Here is a 25153-nt window from a genome sequence, read left to right as displayed (position 1 = left end):
ATGGCTTTAAACTGAATGAGGGTGGGTTTAGAACAGATTTTATGAAGAAATTCTCTACTGTGAGGCTGGTGGTACGGTAGCACAGGTTGCCCAGGGGAGCTGTGGATGCCCCACGCTGGTGGCGTTTGAGGCCAGGCTGAATCCGGTGTAGCGGAAGGTGTCCCTGCTCACAGCCGGGGGACTGGAATCGGATGATCTTTAGCCCGCCTAACCCAAGCTATTCCGTGACTCAGTGACCCCCAGGGCGGCCGGCACAGCCCACAGTCCCCGCTCCGACCAGCAGCACGCCGCTCCGCGCCCCCCGCCCCCCTCGCCGGGCGGGGCCGGGCCGGGCTGCGGGGCGGAGCYGGGCGGGGCCCAGCACAGCCTARCCCAGCMCAGCACAGCCTAACCCAGCMCAGCACAGCCTAACCCAGCSCAGCACAGCCTAACCCAGCACAGGCCAGCCCGGGACAGGCCAGCCCAGCCGTGCCGAGCCCGCCATGGCCATCGCGCACATCGCCACCGAGTACGTGTTCTCCGACTTCCTGCTGAAGGAGCCGCCGGAGACGCGCTACAAGGGGCTGCGGCTGGAGCTGGCGCTCGACAAGATCGTCACCTGCATCGCCGTGGGGCTGCCGCTGCTCCTCATCTCCCTCGCCTTCGCCCAGGAGGTCTCCATCGGTAACCTCTCTCCCGGTTCCCGGCGCCTCCCGCTGCGGACAAAGGGCTCGGCGGGGCGGGAGCGGCGCTCTGTGGGGCTCGGCTGCCGGAGGGTTCCCGCTCGGGGCAGCGCAGGGCAGAGCAGAGGGCGCCTTTGGGCCGCGGGCAGGGGGCCTGCCTTCCCGGAAAGCAGCCTTCCGGAGAGCATCCCTGGCGCCAGGCTCATCCAGGTGTGCTGGGCTGCCTGGCCGGCCCTCCCCGCTCTTCCCCGTGCCCTCCTCCTCGCTGGGGCATTCCCTGGCCCTGCCGTTCTCTCCCGAGCAGGAGCATTGTCAGCCCAGCCGTGCGAGTGATGGGGAGCGCTGCAGCCGTGCCGCTCTTTGTTCCCAGCGCAGTTCAGCCTGGAGCGGCCAGCCGGGATGTGCCCGGGAACTGCCCGGCTGCCGGCGCTCGGTGTTTGGCAGCAGGATCTCGGTGTGGCTCAGCAGCTGTCAGGGACAGGTGTCACGGAGAAGGGCTGTCAGAGCTCTGCCTTTACATTGCGGGCGGCTCAATGGGGCTGGTCATCCACAGGGTGGGCAGCGGGAAAGGTCTCCAAAACTTTCCCCCACTCCGCTGCACTTCTGCAGTTGTTCCAGTTCAGTTTTCAATTTCTGCTGCCACTCGGGAGAGAAAACTGCTTTATAGATGAAGAGCTAAGTTTCCTAATTATTTTACTATCCTTTTTTTACCCCCATCTCCAAGTTACAGAAGTGCTCGTGTAGCCTGGGGAGTGAATCTTTAAGGTCTCCTCCAACCCATGCCTTTCTATGATTCTATAAGAATAGTATTATATGAATGAAGATTTCAAAGGTGAATAAGCAGCACTGTCCCTTTCGGGATAGGGATAAAGCACAAGATTTCCCACCTTTCAGAGAGAGTTTAGTTTACTACATGTACCTGTTTATTGATGTTCAGTGTTGTATACCTGATCTCCATCATCTACAGGATTAGGTCATTCATTAGGTGAATGTCAGGAGGGTGGAAGCTGGAATGGGACTTTGAATTAGTGATGCATCTGCAAAGCCATCACGAATAGCATTAGTCAGACACCAGACTGCTTAAGAGATAAGAAGCCCCAGATTGTTGTGTTTACAAACAGCTACACGTCTATTGCAGTAGGTGTGGGTTTGACCCACGTCACTGTGGCCTGCAGTAACTGTCCAGGGGAGCAAAGGACAGCCAGGCTGGGAATGCTGAGACCAGATGTGAACCCTCTGGCAGCTCTGTTCATCCAGAAACCACATGGATGCAACCCTATTTCTGTACTCTAACCTGCTTCTTTTAGTTTTAGATCTGTTACTGGTGTGTGCGGATTTCCTCCTCTTAAAGCAGTGAAAAAGGGTTTGCATTTCCATACACTAGCTTCTATATGGGTCTCTTAGTTCTTTCTGCTTCTACTCTGGGAGTGCTGGATCCACTTTGAAACAGTGCCTGTGTATCAAGGTTTCTTTTATTTCTTTCATTTTCCTCCCTTACATTAAGATCAAACACACCATTGAACTGCAGAGTTCAGAAAAGTGTGCCTTTCTTTCAGATGAGTTCTCATCTTTCCATTATTTCATTATTAAAAGTAAAACTAGATTGAATCTGTGACTGCAGTAGATTCATAAAGCGAGAACAAAAATGTGGACTATATCTTGCTAGTGTTTCTTTTTGCTTATAATCGTGATAAGCTGTTAGAAGAAAACACAGGGTTGAAAACTGAGCTTTTTTTAGTTGAAAAATAGATATGAAAATAGGTACGAGAAATACGTCAGGGTCTGGGCATGGGTGAAACTGCACCACGTGGTGTCCATACAGAAAGTGATAGTAAATCAGCCACGCTGCTTTTACAGCTGTCACCTCTTTCCCACACAGAACTTGCAGCTCAACAGTCTGGCTGCTTACAGGACAGCCCAAACTGCTTCCATTAAGGTATTTGGGGGAACAGAGAATGTTTTAGGGGCTGGAAATGCCTGGTTATGTGAGCTGTGGTGTTCAGCCAGCGATAAAATAGACAGCAAGGTTTGTTTTCAAACACTTCCTGATACAGTCATGCTCTGAAAAGGCTCAGGAGCACTAAACTGGGAGAAAATGTCAGGGTCCACTTTTAGGTCTGAAAAAGAGCAACTCAGAGGTGGATGTGGAAGTGTTTGGTGAAAATACCTGCCTCAGAGTACAAAAACTGAACACCCTTTTAGAACATGAATGCTGAGCTCCTATTTCTGTTAGGATAATTGCATCCTTTCCACCTCAGGTTCTCTTGGCACCTCATCCTGTCACCCTTCCCTTCCTGCTCTGCTTTCCTGTTCCGTTGCAGCGTGGTGTCATTCTGCAATTTTCCTCCTACACAGGGTTGCTCTTAATTATGCAAAATCGCTAAAATGTTTACAAAGGCCATAGAGGTTCTCTGAAGCCACCGAATGACTTCTAGTTTTGATGGRATTTTCAGGAAATAAATGAGATTCCAGCTGAATCAGAAAGGATTTCTCTGCTGGAAGCATGGAAAATGCAGCTGCAGCGCCCAGCCAGTGAGCACTGCTGGAATTCTGGGATTAGTGCCTGCTTTCTGGTGCATCTTTCCTGGAGGGTGCTCAAAGGTGGAAAGGTGGAACCTTGCCCTATGCTGTACACGTGACATGGTTAATGTCCCCACTGACCACTTTGGGCTTTCCCAGTGGTGACAATCCTTGCTTGCCCTGCTCAATTTCCACATAATTTCTGGGCAGTTTTTTTCACCCAGTTTGTTCTTTCAGTTTCCATCCTTGCAGCTGGCTGCGTGTGGGATTTGAGATGCTTTGGCTGGTGGAATACACAGAGTGAATGTGTTAGTGAGGAGCTCTGGATACTGCATCCCAGCAGCTTCTGTGGGATTCACGATGGCAGCAGTGCCCACCTGCAGTGCCCCTTGTTGCATGGGGCCTTCATCTCTTTATACAGGTTAATCATGTGTCTCAAGCAGTCATGAGAATAAAATATATAGAAAGGGGAAAAAACACCTCAATTATGAGACTAAAACACAACAAATACCTTGAAAAAAGCACTCTTAAGTCTTGAATTTGGCTTCTTTCCTTTGTTGCTGCCGCATCTGGTCCTCCCTGCTGATGTCCCTCTCCTTGTTCACAAGTTCCTGGGGAGGCTTTTGGGAAATGATCCCATCTTGTGACTTCTGTGAGAGCTGGGGGCTGAAGTTGGGTTGGGTGTAATTAGGCCAAAGACTATTACTGTGGCAGCTGCTGACTGAGAGCTGGAAAAGTCCCTCCCAGTGCTGCTGTAGCAGGTTGTATGCTAATTTAGCAGGTTGTATGCTGAATTAAATGCAAGGCATTTGCACACCTTGCATTTAATTCAGCAGGATGCTCTGAAACCCAGGGCATTAATGAAGAGCTGAGAGAACAAGTGTGCGAGGAGCCTCAGTGCAGAGCAGCCAGACAGGCTGAGAACTTCTGTCAGCAGAGGTGCAGATCTCAGAAGGATACACTGTGCTGCTCTTCAGAATGTGAGTAGTGCTTGGGAAAGAGCAGGAGCCCCAGCATCAGGCACAGGCCTGCTTGGGCAGCCAGGAAAAACTTGCAAAAACTTTGCTTTAATGTCACATCTATACTGTCATTGGGTGAGCATCTTCAGCTTCTGGTAAGATTCTTTTCTGTTCAATTCCTACAGAGCCAGCTTTACATTTCCTGTGGAAATGATGGTGAGCTGCTTTTGCTGCCAGAGTAAATGTAAAAAGCATCATAGGCCTCTGGTGTTGCTTGAGATTTGGGGTCCCACCCATGTTGGCAGTGAAGCTAGATGGTCATCACCGCTGTTTTGAAATGTTTCTCCTTCAAATGAAGGGAAACTTCTTTGTTTTCCTTGAATCTCAGTGGTGGAATTTTATTCACAGTTCTTTCTCCCCATTGATCAAAAAGCTTACTTATGGTAAGGCAATGCTTTTTTTTCTTTTCCCATTGCATGATTTTGAGACTCTTCTGGGGGATAACTGAAAGCCCCATGGAGAGGGAAATGTAGTTGCTAACACCTCTGACCCACTCCACTTAAATATTGAATCAGCTGAGCTTTACATTCTTGTACTATTCCATTGCCAGAGTACCTTAGTTAACAGGTACTTTTCTCCTCTGCATCTATTTCCTCCATACTTCCTTCTTCAACACAGTGTCTTTTCTGTTTCACCCAATCTGCCACTTCAGTCTGTGAGAAGCATCTATAAATAAAATAAAATAATTCCTTCAGGTCTGCTCTTAATGCATGTGTATATACTTGTACACCCACATGTACATTTGTTTCTTCTTTGGTATGTGTTGGGATTTTTTTCATATTTTAAGATACTTCTTAATGTTGGGGTGAAGGATGTGCCTTGGATGGTGCCTGGCAGTCTGTACATTGTCTGTTTGTGCCTTGATTTTCTTGTTTGAGTATTTAGTGGCTACTAAAGTGCATAATTCTTGTAGATAGAATCAGATGTTTGGGTATCATGGCAAGTTCATTTGGCCTCGTGGAAAATTATAGCAATAATTAATGGCTAAATAGTAAAGGGTTTCCTCCAAGTGTATGCAGATCTCTTTGCAGTGATGGCAGTGTATTGGAATCCAAATAATTACTTGCTAAAGGTTTCATCCTGTCAACTGCAGTCATTTGATCCTGGTTAAGGAAAAATAGTTATGCCTGTGATTAGCATTGATTTTTGGAAGTCATCTCTGCTAGTTGCAGTTTCTTAATTAGATGTGTAAGTCAGCAGACAGGTTTTGAGCTGCTGACGAGGAAATCAGTTTGGCTTGCTGGCTTTGCCCTCCCTTTTGTGAGGGATGCAGCCAGAGGGTGCTGATCCCTCAGCTCATCCTGCCTTGCACCCAGCAGAGCAGTCCAGTGCCGAATAGAGACTCTCCTTTCAATCTGAGATTTCCTTGGGGTTCTGAGAGTTTCTTCTCATACATAGATTTCCTGCTTCTCATACATAGATTTCCTGCATAGGAGCTGCAGAGGAGCCAGTTACAGGGAAAAAAAAGATATTCCCGGTACAGACATAGAGGCAATAGCTGGAAATTTGTTGGCAAAGCACCCACAAAGATGTGCCACAGCAGGGTGGGGTGACAGCTCATCCTCGCTGTGCGCTGGCTGCAGTGACTGAAGCTTGTACTCTGCACCCAGTTGAGTGCCTGCAAGTAATTCCTGCTGCAATGACCAGCTCCATCTTAGCACTGTTGGAAAAGTGTCATCATACATGGCTGCACCTGTTGGTGCCTTAGTTTTCTGCAGCTCTTTTGGGTGGGCTCTGTTTTAGAGTGCATGCAAAATGTCCAGTAGCATTTTTTTATCCTCATTTGTTTGCAAAAATGTAAGTCACATCCCTGTAGCTCCCTCTCCAAAGCCAATTTAGTACCAGGGAATGATTACAAAAACAGTGCATTGCCAAGTGTAATGATAAATTGGCCAAAAACTGTTGTGATGACTGCTTAACAAATACAATCATTTGTTACTCTTCATCCTTCCTACTGTATATTTTATCTCCCTGTTGTTATGAGTTTGTTTGCTGCTTTTCTCTTTCCCAGGCTATTACTTGTGGGAGCAAAGGACATGAATGGGTTCATGTCACTGAGCCAGGAGGCTGTTTCTTTGATAGCAGAGGACTGTTAGCCTCTCATAAACTAGCCCTGTGAATAGATGTGCACAGCGGGTCTGTGGAAGGCACATAGCCCTGTGCCGTATTTCTTTTCACTTTCTTTCACTACAGATTTTTACTTCTTCTAAAATAGTCTGACATGAAATAAATTATCTCTCTATATACACTACTATTACTCTTTTGGAGGAGAGAAGGATGGGAAAAAAGATGGAAAATGGTGACCTTTTTCTGAGGAATTTAATGATCTATGTTCTGTAGGGACGATGCACAAAAACATGTTCCCTGTTTAAGATTAACATTATTACCATTACTGCAAAGTTGTAATTTGAATTAACAAGTGTTTACAAACAAGACTGCAATCAGGTAGTTAAAAACCAGCACAACAGCTGGAGTGTCCCCCCTGCTTGAGCTGCATCTGCTTGGCTCCTTGGTCAGGTTTGCCATGTCCCTGCTGAAACACGGGGATTAGAAGAGTGGTGTTCACTGCTCTGCTGCAGCACGGGCCTCACTGTAGCTATTCTGGTATAAAGCTGTGCATACGACATTTTGGAGAAGGAGTCTGGGTGCATTTGTCATCACTAATTTTGGAGAAGGGGTGTGGCTGCCCTTTTCATCACTCCTGCCTTTTAAACACTCCATCACTTTAAGTGGTGTCCTGCCTTTTAGTGAGAATGAACACACGGAATGTGTTTCTTTTTGTGGAATACACAGACATGAATAAGACAAAGCATCTTTCTGAGCACTCCATTGCTGTCCTTTTGAAAGGGTCACTTGTTTGCTGCTCCATGCTGGGCACAGCTACCAGCAGCAGGTTGGTTAAATGATGAGAGCAGGGCATAAATGGTCCCATCCAGTGGACAGCAGTCACTAAATGCCTGCTTTTTTTTATTTGCTTTTTTTTCTGCCCCTTTTTTTCTCTAATATATTATTTGTTGGGTTTTCACAACTAATTAAAATCATCTGGAAAACAAAAACTCCCAAAGCTTTGGGGGAGTGCAAGTGCCTGCCTGGTGCCAACTTTGCTAAGTCACGTGAGCTCAGCTCTAATAAACAGTAACTTGTTTTCTGTAAGGGAGGCTTGTGGCAAGTCAAACCCTGATGATCAAACCATGTCCTTATGATACCACAGCCTTAGAAATAATTATAAGAGTGGCTCAAATGGAAAGGCTTTTATTCAGAAAGCTCCTTGACAGTGCTACATTGTAAACAGGCTGTAAAAGTTACAAGGTGAATGCAGCTGACTTCTTTTCCAAAACAAGTTCTTACTATCTGAAAGCTAAACAAGCAAAAAGATACAACAAATGATATAATCTTATATTAAATACTTATTCCCATAAAGCACATAGCAATGCCATTAGCACATCTTAGATGAATGTGTTGAGGGAAAAATACAGCAATATTTTCCTTCTTTCTTATATTGTGTTGGAAGTTGCTCTTAGAAGAACTGTTCATGGAAGAGGCATCTCATCTCTCTGTAGTTTTTTGTTGAAATGACTGTCCTATTTCAACATTTATGAAAGTCTGGTGGAAATGGATGTGTTTTGGGGGGTATTGCTTTCACTATCAAAGCTTCAGAAAGAAAGTTGAACCCTCTCATCCTGCATTACTGGCTTTATCAGAGGAGCCACTGATACTTCATGTCCCATAACCACTCTTCCTGGCTGAGATATGCTGGAGGAGGAGTCACCTGGTGCCTTGTGACTGGTCAGAGCAGGATTTGACCCTAAGGCTGAGGTTGGCTGCTTGATCTTATTTTGAGCTCCTGAGCAGCAGGAGAGGCCCCAGGAATGAATGGGGATGACAGTCTCATGCATGATCTTGGGCACTGTACTGGAGAGGAGGAGCCTGGCACCTTTTGGAGGTGTCTGGGGTCACAGTTTCTCTGCCAAAAATTCCAAGAGGAAATCCTTGTTTCCACCCATATAGCTTGAACCCCTCAAAATAATTTGCAGTCTCAGAGGCAGAAGAAGTGGCAGCACCCTGGGAAAAGTTGCTCTTCCATCATTGCAAGGATTGCTGGGCTGCAAGAATGGAGTTTGAGGTCTTGTTTTGATAGACATGTGAGCTGTAGGTTGTGCTTTTGGGAAATAGTGACAGGATGGTATGTGATGGCTTTTGTTGCCTCAGGCCTTGTCTGGTCACACTTTGTTGGTTCCCCTTTGGCCAGCCTGAGTTAAGTGCAGGTGAGAAAGGTCTTTGGGATCACATTCCCCACAAAACTTATGGAGATAGCCTTAAAGGTAGGTGTTTCTAATATGCTGCCTCAACCATTACAAGACATCCTTGGATCCCCGTGGGAATTAGAGCTTTTGGGTGCAGTGAGAGCGCAGTGACCCTCCTCCCTCCAGAACTGCTCTGTTTTGTCTGATCACTTACCCTAATAACTTGGGATGCCATAACATCTTAGGTGTGTTCTTTTCTTCCTCAGCTTGTTTTCTTCTTCTTTTTTTTTTAATCTTTTGAGGATGCAATAACTTTGGCTTTGTTTCCCCAGGTGCTCAGATAAGCTGTTTTGCACCCAGCTCTTTCTCCTGGCGACAAGCTGCTTATGTGGACTCCTACTGCTGGGCAGCTGTGCAGCAGAAGCAACCATCCCACAATAACTTAGAAAACATACCCCTGTGGCTGCATAAAGTAAGTACAGGTCTCCATCTCCTAGCAAAGTTATTCCCACCTAGAAACCTGCCTTTGCCTCGCTTTTCTTTCTCCTCTGTTCTGCTGTAGTCCTTGCCTTTGACTTGGCTCTATTTAAAATGTTCCCTTCCCCATGCTTCCAAAGAGGGTAGTACTAGAGAAGGCATTTTCTTCTTTTAAGTAAAGGGTCACCAGTTATCTGTCACAAGAGTAATGTTACTATTGCTATGTTGCCCTGCAGCTGAATGCTTTACTTGGCATTGGCCAGGAACTTCTAAAGCTGGAATACAGGACACAGCAACTGCTTTAATGCCTGTATCAAAATCTTATTTTAGGAAAACAGGGTAATAAAAACTTTTAATATTTTTATTGTATTACACTTGGCCAGTTGTGCATGCAGAGAGGCTTATGGCAGATAGATATTTTGGGAGAGATGAAAATAATCACTGGTACCAACAGGTTTAACCCTTCTCTTCAGTGTGCTCTTCTGCATGTCCACAGGCTGTTCCCTTGCAAACTGTGAGCTGGCTTTCATAGCTTCAGGTAAAACTGAATGCACAGAAAGAGCTTGCTTTTGTGGGTTAAAAGTGCAGTGGTTTTTAAAGTACTTGAGCTGGCTCAAAGCACTTAGCTGAGGTTTGGCAGGAGTTCCACACTGAGTCAGTGCCCTGCCAGTGCCTGGAGCTGGCTCCACTCAAAAGGCAGCTTCAGCCTGCACAGGCAGTGCTGATGCCAAAGGAGGAAATGCTGTTTGGGCTCTGCAAATTTGTGTTTTGCCTTCCTCAGCCCTCTATTACTTGCCTCAGCCAGTAAACCCAGGCATCTGATAGCGGAGAAGAACCTGGTGCGAGAGGGAGCTCAGGTATGGGACCTGCAGCACTTGTATTTCTAGCTTTTGCTCCTGTATCCTGAGCCTCAGGTTTTATTATGCAGTCACCTGGTGGTGTCTTCTCTGAGACACTGTTCAAGGCTGTCTCTGATTTATTTGCTGACTCAAATCATTAACTGGGGATTTACTGCTGGCTTCTTCAATTAGCTCCACTGATAACCTTGACCCAGTAGGCATATGTTTCATGAATATTAAAGCCAGACTTGTTGGTTTCTAGCCTGAACTCTTTCTTGCTCTGTTAGGGCTCCACTGTGCTGCAGTCAGACCTTCTGCAGAGGTTAGTCAAAGCTGCTGGAACATCTCACAGTGCAGGTAGCTTGCATGACTGGAAATTCCACCTCAAACCTGGATACTTTGCTGTACTTTGCCCTGTTCTCTTGAGAGAATGCGATCTTGTTACCCAAATTCTTTATGTTGAATTTCATGTGATAGTCACCTGCTGGTAGCACTGAGTCTGCTTGTTTGCCAGCCACAAATAGCTTAAGCACTCCAACTTTTATGATGCAACCCATGTTAATTTGCTGTCTCAGAAATTGCTGCAGTTCCTCCCATGGCAGCTTAGTGGTGTATGATGTTTCCTTGTAAATGCCCTGCAGACTGTCTGTGGGAGGTGCATCTGAACAGCTGAGCCAGAGGCTGTAACAGAGGCTGGTGCCTCATCTTAGCCTCCTAGCTCCATGATTAGCCACCCACCATTCTGATCCAGACTTTGGGAGCTGCAGATGCTCTTTGGAGGTCAGTATTAACTAAAGTCCTCCTGGTTGTTCATCAGCCTCCATGCTTTACAAGTTTACGGGGAAGGAGTGGTTTTACAGGTGTTTAACAGTGAACTTTGGTTCCCACTGTTGTGTCTGAAGGCTGTTCTCTGCATCCAGGGCCAATAGCTGCTGGGTGGCTTGAGATCAGCTCTGCAGGAAAACAGGGCTTGCTTGGGCTGTCTCCCCAGTCTTGCACTGCAACGTATGTGGGAGATCTTTGCTCTGCAGATTTTGGCTAGATTATAATTTTAAAAACAGGGAGAGCAGAGTCTTTTGGGAGCACAGTGATGTTGAGGAGAAAAGGGAGACTTCCTATGCTCAGATCATAGTGTGACTCTGCAGTGTAAGGGCAGGGATGCACCAGAGTTTGTTAGGTCCAGTTCTTCTTAAAACAACACTTACAGTTTCTTTTCTCCATTCTGGGAAGCAGAGCTTTCACTTGCAGGGCATCTCAGGTTCTTTCCAAAACTCTGACTCACTTAGTATCTCACTGTATTGGCATGCTGGAAGGCCCCATAAAAAAAACTCTTAAGGAGGCATTCTATAATGTTTTTGGGGGAATGAGATTGTAGGCCTCATTGCTGATCAAAGTGATGGATTTCCTTTTGGCATGCTCTCTGTGCTCTGTCAGAAGCACTGCCTGCTGGGGCTGTGCTCGGTGTGGTACAGAGAGGAAATAGGAGCAGGGAACTCTTTAGTGAAGAGTCCAGCTTGTAGCAACCTTCACTGCTCTTGTTCTCAGCATCTGGCTGCTCTGGAGGATTATCCAACCCAGACTGCATTAAGAAAAACTGAAACCTCACCATTTCCCTCCTATTTCAGGGTTSAAGTTTGTGCTGGGATTTTTGGTTTTTTGAACAGTAAAATGTTAGTTTCTTTCTGGGCACTCCCCAAAGCTTGGCACCTTTACTGGTTGTCAGTTCTGCTCTAGGAGATCTCTCCCAGGGGTTGAATTTATTAGTTTGGGAAGTGAGAAGGAGCATACTGCAACCTTCTGTGTTCCTTGACTCTCAGTGGTCAGTGTACTCCTAGAAGGGTGCCCAGGACCTCTCTGTGGAGAACAGGCATTCTGAAATTTCCAGTGATCCTGGAAACTCTTTGCACTGGAGAACCTTTAGCAGGAAGCAAATGAGTTGTGTGCTAGCATGCACAATTGAGTAAACAAAATACCTGCAGAAAGATAAACATAAAGAAGAGACTGGTWGGTCCTGCCTGCATTCTTAGTTTAATGCTAGGATTTCCTCCTCTTTGACAGTGAAAGCTGTCAAAATTATTTATATGGTTGAGTCCTCTGGCAGGAGTTCTCTTCAGATTTGTCATTGATGACATTTAATCTGGTTGGGCTTCACTCTTTTGTTGACTTGTTTCTTATGGGATTTTCCATTCAGGTTTAATTCCCTTCACAAGTTTGTTGTGTCGATCTGAAATTTCAGAACAGAGATACTGTTTTCTAGAGGTGGATGATAAAGAGAGGCACACAGTGGTGATGGGGATGGAGTTTTGTGTTTTCTCCCCCTGTGCAGATAGTTTGCTTATTGTGTGTAAAGATGAGTGCTCCACCTGACAAGTTATTTTGGTGAAACTTGTCTTGATCCTTCACTGGAAGGAGAAGAGAAGCCTTTGGCCATTGTGTGTGGGCAGTCCTTGCAGTCTAGTGGAGGAGGAGAGGAGGAGACCGCACTGTGAAGCCTTTTTAATCCGCAGTGCACAGAGAAATTTATAAAAACTCAAGCAGGGGAGCAGTGAGCATCATCCTACCAGTTCCTGATAGCCACCAGACATGATAGCAGCGAAGCAAGTTGAAGGATGATTGAACACTGTGTGATGACCTCTTTATAAGTCCTGAAATTTGGATTGCTAGGGTGGAGCTGTCTATGATCAAGAGCCTTCTAGGGATTTTTTTAATTACTGTGTTTCCTAGTCTGCTGTTAACTGGGAAGAAACAAGAAGATAAAGGTAGGCAGAGTAGAGGTAAAGGGAGTAGATGGTTGTTCAGAAGGCATTCTGTATTCGTATGAAGTGCAGGTAAACAGTTAATCTGACTGACAGCAGAAAGAAGATGTCTTCACATGGGGCACAGCCATGAGAGGTCAGTTGTCCAGCTCAGGTCTCTCAAAGTGCGGGACAAGTGCTGAAAGCATTGCATACAAAGAGTGGGTCTGCAGTCTTTACATACATGAAGTGAAATTACATTGTTGAAAATCCTCACTTTTTGTAAAAGTACAATTTACCATGGACTGTTGAGTTGTTGTTTGAATCACTTGTCTGAATGCATAAAAACAAACCTTGAGGTTGTTCATAATGAATTGATGATATAATCATGACTGTTACCTGGATCTCATTACTCACTGTTTGTACAATTTCTTAGTTGACTGAAGGCCCCTCATGTTTCACCTGTAAACCCTACTCAGAGGGATTAAGGGCTGTCAGAGCAAGGAAACCCAAATGCAGATGCATTTATAATTCTTTGCAAGTGTAGTGTTAGAGGTACTTCAGTCTGTTGCAGATGGAGTCATCCACTTCACTAACAAGAGAGAAGAAACAATGTGTTGATAGAAAACAGTGAGTTAACACAGTGACAGTAGTTTAACAAGATTCAGTGGGAAGATACACTTTTATTTAGTGCATGGGCATAAAATCAGAATTTTTAGGGAGACCCTCTTGTTGAGTCATGAGGTTCAGAAAGGACTCCTTTGTGTTCTGACCTCCTCAGCAGGGAGTTCATGTGTGACTGGGTTCAAACTAAGTCCCAGACTTTTCAGTGGTTTATGTCTATAGGATATGTGCACTGTCAGTCCTTTGTAAGCTGAGATTTCAAGGTTTAGCATGCTATTAATCACTTACACAGTGTGTTACAGCAAGGAGTCTCTCAGCCTTGAGGAGTCTCTTGGGAGGGATCCCTGCTCAAGGGGAGAACCTGGCAGGCAGCCTGCAGCCTGTAGGAAAGCTTAACAGGCCATGGGCTGCCCACTGCTTACAGAATATGATGATTGGCTTGAAGTCATATTTGTATGATTACTGTACAATATTTATTTGTGACAGGGCTGGGCCACTGTKCCAGACAGCCCTTGACTGCCACGCTGATATCTGTCCCCTRGAGTCCAGTGTAAACTGGATACAGCCATCACAGCCTCCACTGGTGATTATGGCTTCAGAAGTACAGTTTTGAAGCTATATCAAAGCAGACGGTTTGTGACAGGTGGGATAAAGGTGTGGGGATCTACACAGGACTGGGGATTCACTTGTAGGTTTGAAGACAGGGTAGGATCTCAGTCAGAATGATTGGTCAATCATAGGCATTTCTGCTGAACACCAGTGAGCACCTCCCATTGCTGCAAACAGTAATAGGGTCATATCCAGAGGGAGTTTAATGCCTTTGCTTCTRGAAATGTGTAATTACTGTCATTAGCCTGTTTGGGGACTTGTGCCTTTGCTTGGGCTCTTTCCAGTGACAAATAGAAAATAGGAGTTGAAGAGGGAAACATATCACCATGTTCGTGTATTTTAATGTCAAGTGAGTGAGGGCACTTGAGTGCTTCATTCTTTGTTGAATATTGTCTGCCAACTGGTTTTCTCAAAGCTGTTATCCAGACCTGTGCAGCTTGAATTTTTGTGCTGTTGTACTTACAGTTACTCTTTGACCACGGTCAGGTGTGATGGGAATCAGAATGCTTTCAGTCTCTTGTATAATGTTTGCCCAGAGGAAATAAGGACTGAAGGTGCAGTAAAATTAGAAAGCAGTTGTTTTTGAAATGGCATTAAAGTGATTTTCATCTTCTTCCAGCTATTTTTTTTCCAGACCCTGGCAAGCTTTCTGTACATTAGGTCCTTGAAAATGCCTTGTGCRTCACTCCACCAATTCCAGCTATATTTTTTTTGCATGATAAAAGCATATTTGAAGTTATAAAGCAGTTAATTTAAATGCCCTTTTAACTTATTTGTATTTACTTCATGTTAGCACAGTTGAAGGTGGTGATGTTATGCAACAGACTATTTTGTGCTTTAGTCTGATTTTGACTTTCACCTACAGGAAAGTGTGGTGCTGATGCATCATTGAAAGACAGTTTTGTGGTTCTAACACCTTCTGTGCTTCTGCAAACGGGTTACTTGAATGCCTCTCCTTCTATACCCATGCACATGTTTTTGCTGAGCAGTAGCTGAGTACTGACAAATGTAATTCAATGGCCTGGAAAGGACTCGAAAGATTGTCGAGTGAAATAAGCTGCAGCTGTACAGAGCAAGGGGTAGCAATCTCTTGGCTTCCAAGTGCTCTTCTTGGTCAGGAGCCTGCTGCTCCCACCCAGCATGCTGTCAGACAAAGGGCCAAGCAAGGTAGAACCTGCTTCCATCATCCTTAGCTGTCAGGAGCTCAGTAATCTTTAGCAGAAAGCATCCAGGGCACTGTAGAGTCCCTGGTGCACACACCACTCATTTTGTCCATCTCATACCAAATATGTTGAAAAGAAATTCGATAACTACACAGCAAAGGAAAAACTGAGTCTTACTTCTAGGCCAGTATCTTTCTCTGGCATGCATTTGACCATACAGTTCCTGGGGTTGGTGACACTTCCCATTTGACTTCAGTATTGCAAACTACCCAGGARTGAAGTAGCAGTATTTCCTCCTTGTGTATTTGGCGCCTTGGGAGCAAATAAACCATAAAACCATAAAACCATAAAAGTGGATGGCACATGGTTGTTTGTGTGCAAAAAACACAGAGTCCTCTCCCTAAAATGCAAAGTCATTATGTGTGACTGTAAAATGTAGTCAGATGAGCTAGACAATTTGTTGTTCTAGACAAGTCTGTTGCTCTAAAACCTAGGACTCATGCCAGATGACTTTGCATTTTCACTTCTGCCTGTCATTCACGGCCTTAAATTTTAATGATTCAAAACCATTTGTTAAGTTATCTAAGCCTGCTGTTAACAAATAGAATGAACGTATCTTTAATTTTTGTAACAACAATCTGGGAAGGATGGAGTTGTGCATCAAGTGCTGTGGAAGAGCTGACAAATGCAGGCTTTTGTTTGCAAGCTAAAAGATCTGGAATCATGATCATGTTGCTGCTCTGGTTTTGGGACCATTCAGAAAAGTGTTGCATAGTGTGGGCTCTTGCTGCCATAGGCTGCAGTTTTGGGACTGATGAGAGCATGGCTAGAGGAAGCCCAGCAAATGCGTGACAAATGTGCCTTTTTTCCAGCAGTGTGATGCTCCTCTGTGAGGAGACAGTGGTGAAGGAGTTGGGGAGAGGAGGAGGTGTGAGGCAAGATGGCAGAGGCTGGTTTTTGAAAGGCAGCRGCCTTACAAGGCAGGGGAGAGGGGAATGTTGGAGAACGTCTGGGACAGCAAGAGGGCTCATGGCAATGTGCTACACAAGTGCAGAATTTTTTTAAGGTATAAAGGAAGAGATGAAGACTGGAACAATGGAGGTTTTGGGCTGTGACTGCAGTGTGACAATGATCTTTTACCACATGTCTTGTAGGACTTGGGTAAAGACATCTCTAGGATTATATGGAATAGTTCTGATGGCAGTTTTGGGGGTCGGGAAGGAAATGCATAAATCATCTGCCACGTGTAAAATTTGAAATAAGTCAGTACTAAAGCCAAGTGGTACRAACCAATGTAAGGAGCTCTGGTTGCTCCTTACTAAATGAGGTGTCTTTGTCATTTCTTTCCCCACGTGGCACCAGTGGAAGGCAGCTCAGAGGTATATGACAGATGTGAGTGAAGTCAAACAGSTTTGCAGCTTTCTTTTACAGGCAGTCTTAATAATTTCTTAAGACCTACAGAAAATGTGTTGCAGCATCTTAAAGGAGCTTAGATAAGTTTAAGATGGGTTTGTAGACAGATCGTTTATATTTCTACATAATACAGAATTCAGAGAACTGGCAGAGCCTGGACATGAAGTTTTTGGGTAAACCAAGACATCAGGACTCAGACCTGTGAAACCKGGTGGATTATCCACAGTGATAAATAAGAAAAGCAAATTCTTGTGCTGCTGGGTTTGAGTTAATGAGGTGTCTACCAAAACATATTGGACATGCCAGGCTGCACATCTCAACTGGAAAGGCTAGGCCTGCAAAAAGGAAGATGACCTGAAGTTATCTGTTGCGTGCAAGAGAGTCAGTAGTAAGGGCAGAGCTCTGCAGGCTTTTTATGGGCTGCTGTGGGCAGGTGAAGTCAGTCATTTAAGATTTAATACATCAAATGCATTCCTACTGCCAATAATGACACAGGATTTTGCTCTAATGATGCATGATGTTAAAAGTAATTTTCATGAATAAAATGTTCCATAGCATCAAATTACTTACTTTGTGCATGCAAAGCTTTWATCTCTCTTGATTAATGCAAACACAAGTTAACATAGTAATATTAGATCCAGATTTCCATCTTGTTAAATACCTGCAAATGTTCGTGTAGCTTTTCCACTTGCACTGATTAATGGCTTCAGTCCAAGCTTCCTCTAAAAATCTCCACTGGCTTTGCTGATGAATGTGCATGAGCACATGGCTGTGACACTTGTGATGTCTTACATCTGTTTCGTATTTGTTCACCTCGACTAATTTAAAGCTCCTTAGGAACTGCTGCTGCATTTAAGTATGCTTGCTGTCAAAAGCTGAACGTGGTGGGTTAGAGATTGGCCATATTTGCAGTGCATTTCATTAACAAACTGCTTGTCTGACCAGGTCTTACATCGTGTCTCTGTAAGGGTAATGTTATGTATGATTTTGTACTTTGAACAGGATGTCAGAGTAGGTCGAAAACACATCTTTGCTGCAGCTGGAAGGAATTCAAATTAAAACCACGTGATTAAAAATTACTTGTTGATGAATAGAAGAAAGATGGAGTAACTTCAAACTTGTGTTTTATACCTGCTTCAACCCTTTCCCTAAGGAGTGGTGACCATGTAGGGGCTGACTTCTCAGTGCTGCATTAACACCAGACCATTCTGATGCTGTGTGTTGATTTCCATTTAAGAGTTACCTGAAAATATTTGAATACCCTGAAATATTACAGCTGCTCTTACATCCTTCAACACTGCCTGTATGTTGTGCACTCTGAACAGATGTGTGTTTGCAGGCAGAGGCAGAGCTGTAACAGCTCTGTTCATTAACCTCCTGACAGCTAAKGGAAAGCAGGAGAGGTTTTGCTGGTGTTTGGAGTGTTTTAATTGCTGTGATCAGTGGTGACACATTGGGGAGGGAGAGTTAGGTGACACTATTCCTCTCCTYTCAGCCAGCCTCTCTGACAGCTGCGGTGCTTTGGTTTGCTTTGCTATTTGTTTCTTCCCAGGTTAATGCTGCCTTGCTCAGTGTCAGCTCCAGCAGTTCTGAATATGCTGAAATTGTTACCAGGACATCTTTATTCTGCTGAAATTGTTACCAGGACATCTTTATTCTGCACTTCCTTTTTCTTCGGTGGGGGGAAGCCCTAAGCAGCAGCAAGGTTACTGGAGCTGTCTGAAAAGAGATTTTGCTTCCCTGCATATCCCAAATAATCGCAAAAGTGGGTTTTACTAGAAGGATTTACATAAAATCAGAGGGATTTAATAGGCTTATAGGAAACCTAATACTTAGAGGAAGTGATGGTGGTTGGTTGACTTATTTCTTATTTAGGTGAAGCCTAATCAGGGTTTTTTCTGTCCCTGCAGTTTTTCCCATACATCCTTCTGCTCGTTGCTATCCTGCTGTACCTACCATGTTTGTTCTGGCGCTTCACTGCAGCACCTCACCTTTCCTCAGACCTGAAATTTATTATGGAAGAACTCGACAAAGCTTATAACAGGGCAATCAAAGCTGCTAATAGCATTCGAAGTGGAGACTCCAGGGACCCCAATGACTTGATTCCAGCTGCTAATGACAACTTGACCCAGAGGTAAGATGTTGGGGCTTGCTTTTCTTYCTTTTATTCAAGTTTTGAACAGATGTGACGTCTGAACTCACTTAGAAATTTATTGCAAAGGTTTGAATGGTAACCTAACACACTTACAAATTYGGTTAAAAAAAAGAAGATATCTGAAATGATTACTTTGGCACTTGAGCTGGAACTTACCGTTTTCTTTTCTCAAGGAAGACATTTAATGAGCACTTCAGGTTACTTATTACCCAAGATGTTCTGATTTCTTTAGTTGTAGTAGGTGTTAAGTAGTTTTACCCACCACAGTGTAAGAGAACAGAGATACTGCAGTCCTCAGTTCTCAAAGTGCTTGGAGAGTCTGCTTTTCCTCATGGATTTTCTTACTATACCTGGTTTGGAAAAGAAAAWATATATATATTTTGCCATGAGGGCCATACTTTTTTTGCAACTTTCCAGTGGAAGTTTATTTCTGACTTTACTGTATTAGGAAGTCAGTGATTTTTATTCATCTGCTATTCTGTTTGATGGTTGTCTATTGGCTTCAATAAAACTACCCTTGATTTACCTCAGTAGGAGGATGTGAACATGTTGGAAGGGGTYCAGAGATCATCAAGATGATTAGAGCTTTGGAACAGCTCATGCAAATAGCAGTTGAGAAAGCTGGGGTTRTTCAGCCTGGAGAAGAGAAAGTTCCAGGGAGACCTTAGAGCACCTTCCAGTACCTAAAAGGGATATACAGAAAAACTGGAGAGTTTTTAGAGAGGTATGTAGTGACAGGACAAGGAGAAATGGCTTTAAAATGAAAGAAGGTAGGTTTAGATCAGATATTAGGAAAATATTCTTCCTTGTGAGGGTGGTGAGGCTGGTGCAGGTTGCCCAGGGAAGCTGAAGATACCCCATCTCTGGAAGTGCTCAAGGCCAGGTTGGGTGGKGCTTTGAGCARYCTGGTCTAGTGGAGGGTGTCCCTKTCCATGRCAGAGMATGGGGATTGTTTGGAAATAGATGATGTTTAAAGAGCCCTTCCAGTGCAAACCATATTGTGATTYTATGATTTTAAGAGGGTTTCCAATCTTGTATCTCTTTTAGAGTACCAGGTTATGTTGATATTTGAGGTAGGTGAATGCTGCAGCATCTGATCTATGTGATTTGGTRTTCTTTTCTCTCTTTTTCAGTTTGTGGGAAATATCTGAAAGCTACTTTAAATACCCAATTGTGGAGCAGTACCTGAAGACGAAGAAGAATTCCAAGTGCTTAATAATTAAATACATTATCTGCCGTTTGCTCACACTAGTGATTATTTTCCTTGCATGCCTCTATYTGGGCTACTACATCAGTCTCTCCTCTTTGAGTGATGAGTTTCTCTGCACTATCAAAACTGGGATCTTAAAGAATGACACARCTGTTCCAGAAGTGGTTCAGTGCAAGCTTATTGCTGTTGGTGTCTTCAAGGTGCTCAGCTATATTAACCTGATAGTCTATCTGCTGGTGATGCCCCTGGTTGTGTATGCAATGTTTGTTCCATGGAGGTGGAATTCAGGTATTCTCAAAGTGTACGAAATCCTGCCAACTTTCGATGTTCTGAAACTTAAGTCAAAGTGCTTTGATGACTTAAGCCTTTACCTCCTCTTCCTTGAGGAAAACGTGAGTGAACTTAAATCATTTAAGTGCCTTAAAGTSCTGGAGAACATTGCAGTTTCTGAGAAGTTTGATGTCATGCAGCTTTTGGTAAACCTTGGTACTATTAAGACTGATACCATAGATGGGAAGCCAGGGACAGCTGAGCTGGAGAAACCYGAAGAAACAACTACAGAAGAGCTGGAAAAGGATGGAACAGAGCTACAAGGTAAGCTGATTTGGATGTGTATTCCTACCAGAAACTTATTAATATATTCTATAAGACAGTGGACCTGCTTTGCCCTTGCTATGTTGACTGCTTTATAACTGATATCACCTCAGAAGACTCTGGTGGTGTTAGTCAATGGCACAGCTGAACCCTGCAGTGTCTGCTAGGTTGCTGAGATCTCTGCTCTGGCACTAAGAGGCTTCAGCTKTTTGAACATGAACTCCTTAAGACCCTCTGCACAGTAGGAGAGCTCTAGGCTGGTCTGCAGTAGGTGCTTGAAGTATCTCCAGTGAGAAAGCTGGTGGTTTCAGGACTTTTTTTCAGAAATTTGCTCCAAAGCGTAGTAACTGCTGCTTCTGCTTCTATTCAGGCTTTGGCAGACGTCTTGGGTGAATATAAAAATAYATCTGGTGCTCAGAAATGTGGCTGGCAGAGGAACAGAAAGTGACAAAAGAAGGGAAGTGAGACTGAGGCCAGTGTGAATGCTCCTGTTCCCGCTTTCACAGAGAGCTAGGAAGATTGACCGTAAAGTGATTTTTGTCAAAATGGTCAAAGTTAATTTGGATTGGTGTAACAGTTCTCTGGATATCCCATCAGTCTGCAGACATGKCTGGGTTGAGCAATCACTCTTACATGAGATACAGTCCAAGGTTCTGTCCTAAAAAATGTGGCATATCTTAATTGTGATTCCAGTTTCTTCCTCGAGTGCAGAATTAGAGAGCCGAAGATCCAGGGAGAGTTATAAACCAAAAGTGACAATGCTTTAAAACATTTAGAAGCTGGCCTGGGTACATAAGCACAATGCTGAGGGCAAGTTAAAGAGGTGTTTCAAAGGCAGGAAAATAATAAATCTATTTTCTCTTGAAAACTATGCCCTGTAATTAATAAAATAAGAAGCATCAGTACCCAGGGGTTAGCTGTTTCTCTGTGCTTGGGTCAAGGTAGGCTGAGATTTGGAGGAGAATCAACTTACGCAACAGGAGAATTCAGAACAAACAAGCAAAATTAATTTTGAACCAGAAGAAGTCCTTTTGGAATAATTCTGATAGAATATATCTTTCCTATGATAGAATATATCTTTCCTCTCAAATCTGGTCCTTTTTGAAATGATGAGTGGGTTTGGAAGGAGACTGTGAAAGCCCAAGGTGGAGGTCTCTGCTCAATGAGCTGAAAAAGTGAATAGGAAATCTGAGTCATTTGTATTTGAAAGTAGAATTTTTTGAGATTKTTATCTTACAAAAACACTTCAAAGACTTATCTTTGTCCACAGCAGAACAAGCTCATGCTTGAAGCTCTGTTAAAATGCATTGCAGAAAGAATCTGTGCGATGACCAGCTCTGGCTGGGGCAGCCCTCTCCTTCTGCCTGGGGGCAGCTGCAGGCAAAGCTTCASCCACAGCTCATCCATCTTCTCCTCTGTCCCTAATGGTGCCAGCATGTTTTAATTAGGGACTGTGTTAACAAACTGGTGGTAGGTGCTGCTTTGGATGAGAGACATGCAGGGCATCCTGTTGCTGGGCGTGGGGACAGCGGTGGCATCGCAGCACGGGTGTGGTGGCAGTTCCTTTGTACACCAGGAGGTGTCAAGCGGCTTGATGGCCCTTTCACCTGTAAAGCTTTGCTTTCTCTTCAGTTTTGACAGACCATGGTGCAAGTGGCAATGTGAATACGAGGGAAGACAAGAGACTTCGCCAGAGACTCATCGATTCTTCGTGCTGATGTTTCCCAGCTGCTGGAGAAGGCTCCTCCTCTGCCTCTGCTGCACTCAGSGCAAGGTGCTGCTCTTTGAATGCTCTTCGAATGTTCTCAGTCGCCTGACAGTTCCCCAGAGGCCAGACTGTTTTACAGACTGAWACAACGATCAGGAGATGTGCCTGAAAACACTTGTTGTAGACTTTCATATTTATTAAAAAAAATCAAACCACACGCAAGGAGCAGCAAGAACAAAAAAGTTCTGTCGTGAATAACAAGTGATGTACATGGAATGYAGGTGAAGCTGGCAGCTGGACAGGGCTCACTCTGTGCTGTGTAGGGAGGGGAAATGTAACCCTGCAGGGAGCAARGAGACACAGCCACATTGCATTCTGAAGAGCTGCTCTGCTGAGAGTGCCCATCTCAGTTCTGGGATTTAACAAAGGTAACTTTGGGCTCTCTGCCCTGGAAAAGCAGGRGTGGGGGTGGGTTTTTGTAATGAATCTGGTTAATCTGTACCAGATGGTGGCTGCCTCTYATATTGTCTGTGTCCTCATGGGAAAAATAGAGGTTACTCCGTTCAGCCTGAAATGTCTTGGTTAGTCATCCTGACATTCATGTCTGGGATTAAGTACTTGACAGTGTTGGGAAAGAAGCTASAGTTTTAGTGTTAAGGTACTGTAAATATTTGTGATTTTGAATTTTGTATGTATTAATAAATTAGTAATGTCTTACCACTTTTTTTACTAAGTGTAATGATGTGTAAGCTAAACATTGATTAAATTTCTCTCCATTGTTTTGGTCTTAGGGTCTAACACATCCAAACCTTGGAGTTTTGGATTAAAGATCAATGAAGTTGTGATTTTTGTAATGGCTTGTTGWAGTTGTTTTGTAATATTTTTATATGTGGAATTTTTCTCAACATGTTTGTAGTATCAAATGCAATATTAGTTGTGCTGTTTTCCAAATCACACTTGAGAAGACTAACTTGTATTACAGTATCACCCAAATGCCTCAGCAGAGCCAAGCWCCCAATAGCCAGGGTGGGGTAGATGTAAATACTATGAAAGATTGTTCTTCCACACACACMTTGTGACTATTTTAATTAAAGATGCTTAAGTGTATTGGGACAGACAAAATAAGGGGGAGTGTTTATACGTTGGAAAACTATGGTGGTTTGTTTTTGGACCGTTTGGGGAGAGTAGAATTCAGCTTTAATGTTGCCCCTCCCTGCCCAGGACCTCACCCTTCACTGAGTATTAAAATGACCTTTGTCTTGAAATGTTAGATGCAAGGTGAGGTGGGTGGGGGTGAAGCACTGCAGTGGCCGTGTTACATCTTTCACAAATGTTAAATGCTGACTTGTTTATCTGTATTTTGCATTTAAGTGAAATGATTTGCCTGTCACCTCTTCCAGGCTGGCTTTAAAAGCAAAGGAGGACTTCTTGTATAGCTAGGTAGGACTTCCCTTTTCCAGTTCCTCTGTGTCACACACTTTTGTGCTCTCGTCTGCTAGCATTCTCCGTATGGTTGTAGATGAGGGGGAGACAGAAGTGATTGGTGTTACCATTTTTGCACACAACTCTTTAAGTGCTGCAGCAGATTTCAGAGATTATGTACCTACCTGAATCCAGCAGCTGCTGTTGAACAAGTGGAACTGTAAGTGCTGCCATGCTGCACTTAGGACTAGTATTACAAGAGCTCTTAAATTTTTATATGGCTTTTAGCTAAGATGAGCCTTTTTTWAATAGAAATCTTTCAAGCCATAGTTTTATGCTACCTCTACACAGGACAGCAGCACAGCTGCAATCCTAAGGTCTCCTGCAATACCAGCACAAAAYAGGGCTTATGTTGGACACTGGTGCTCCAAACTGCTGAATTTTACTGGCCATACTGCTGCCACCAAATCTACAATCCCTCTGACCTTTCCTGGACTCTGGCTGGCTGTGCTGATGTATTGCTGATGGTCCTTTATATGTTAGCAATACAGGTGCCCATTTTGCGTTGTGTGTCTTGGACAAGGAGCTATAGTGCAATAGTGCAATATTAAGATTTTGTGATGTGGATGTGTTTGAAGTGTTTGATGTAAGTAAAGTTCTCAGTCTCTAAAATTCAAAGMTCCTGAAAGCCGCATGTTCATGTTTCGTGTTGGATATGTAACTAACTTTTTACTAGTTCCTCTTTTGTATTTAAAAATATGACTTGCTGCAGTGAATCTGTTGTTTTCTAAAGTGTTTAATAAAATGTCTGTCAATCYTCCTTGGTTATTTAAATAAAACCAATTTTGTGAACTACAACAGCATAAGCGTCTGAAGTTTCAGGAACAGTCAAGTGTTGCCATTGTGCAGTATATGTGGTCTGATGCTAAACCCTAAGAAAACATTTTGGACAGTGGTTATAATTATGCTCTTTTATTTTTTGTTATCATGAAATTATCAGAGCAACATGAATTGGTTCAAAATCTATTTAACCTTTAAAAAACTCTTCAGAAAATATCAGCACGTGATAAATAGCATATCCATTATGTAATTTACTATCTACAAATTGGCCACAGTCATAGCAAATTTGAACTTTTCAGCTGTATCTTCTTGTTTTAAAATGTGTTTCTCAACTGCCCAGCTTAGTTCTACTTATGTTTTAGTTGCTCTGCTTCTGCTGGGTATTGCCATTTTCAAAAGATGGCCTGAATTCCAATTTAGGTCTTACGGGAAAGAGTCCATCTTCAGCCTCYTCATCACTACACTCTTTCTAGAAATAGCTACATCCATCTGTCCTCTTTTAAATACTCCAGAAAGTAAAATGGCAATGTCAAGATTCAGGTTTGGTCCATGTCATTCTTTCTTGACCCTTTTCTCACCTCCACTTGGGTATTAAAAATGCAGGAGAGTTGTAACTGGCTCTTTGCACTCTCTTTGCCTTACAGTGGCTCTTGTGAGATTTAAAATGTGTGTTTTAAACTGCAGAGAAATGGTAAAAATGTTTATTCCACTAACAGATAGCGTGCCTCTAAAAGCCTGCTGCTCTTCTGCCTCTGGATGTTGTGTCACTTTTATAATAAAGAATAAATTTTATGTCCATTTCTTTTCCTTACTGCCAATAGTGGATATTGTTTGAATAGGAGCTTTGATTAGTTTAGTGCCTAAGCCTAGACTGTCACTAACAAAGGACATCCTGCCTGCACTTTGTGAACAGGAAGAT

The 25153-nt window shown here is 43.8% G+C and overlaps 1 protein-coding gene across 1 annotated transcript; it reads left to right on the top strand.

Moving 5' to 3' along the window:
* Positions 1 to 398: 398 nt before the first annotated feature.
* Positions 399 to 22167, top strand: PANX1 (pannexin 1). The gene is made up of 5 exons (XM_057374011.1): positions 399 to 663; positions 8778 to 8917; positions 18216 to 18439; positions 19594 to 20264; positions 21897 to 22167. Exons 1-5 carry the CDS (start codon positions 483 to 485, stop codon positions 21980 to 21982), a joined length of 1302 nt encoding a protein of 433 aa, XP_057229994.1. The 5' UTR covers positions 399 to 482; the 3' UTR covers positions 21983 to 22167.
* The last annotated feature ends 2986 nt before the right edge of the window (positions 22168 to 25153 follow it).

The sequence above is a fragment of the Malurus melanocephalus genome, unplaced genomic scaffold, assembly GCF_030028575.1.
Source record: "Malurus melanocephalus ecotype Western Australia unplaced genomic scaffold, MMel_1.1 scaffold_213, whole genome shotgun sequence".
In the NCBI taxonomy this organism is placed as follows: Eukaryota; Metazoa; Chordata; class Aves; order Passeriformes; family Maluridae; genus Malurus; species Malurus melanocephalus.
Note: the sequence above shows the minus strand (reverse complement) of the source record. Positions and strands in the feature narration are given on the sequence as shown.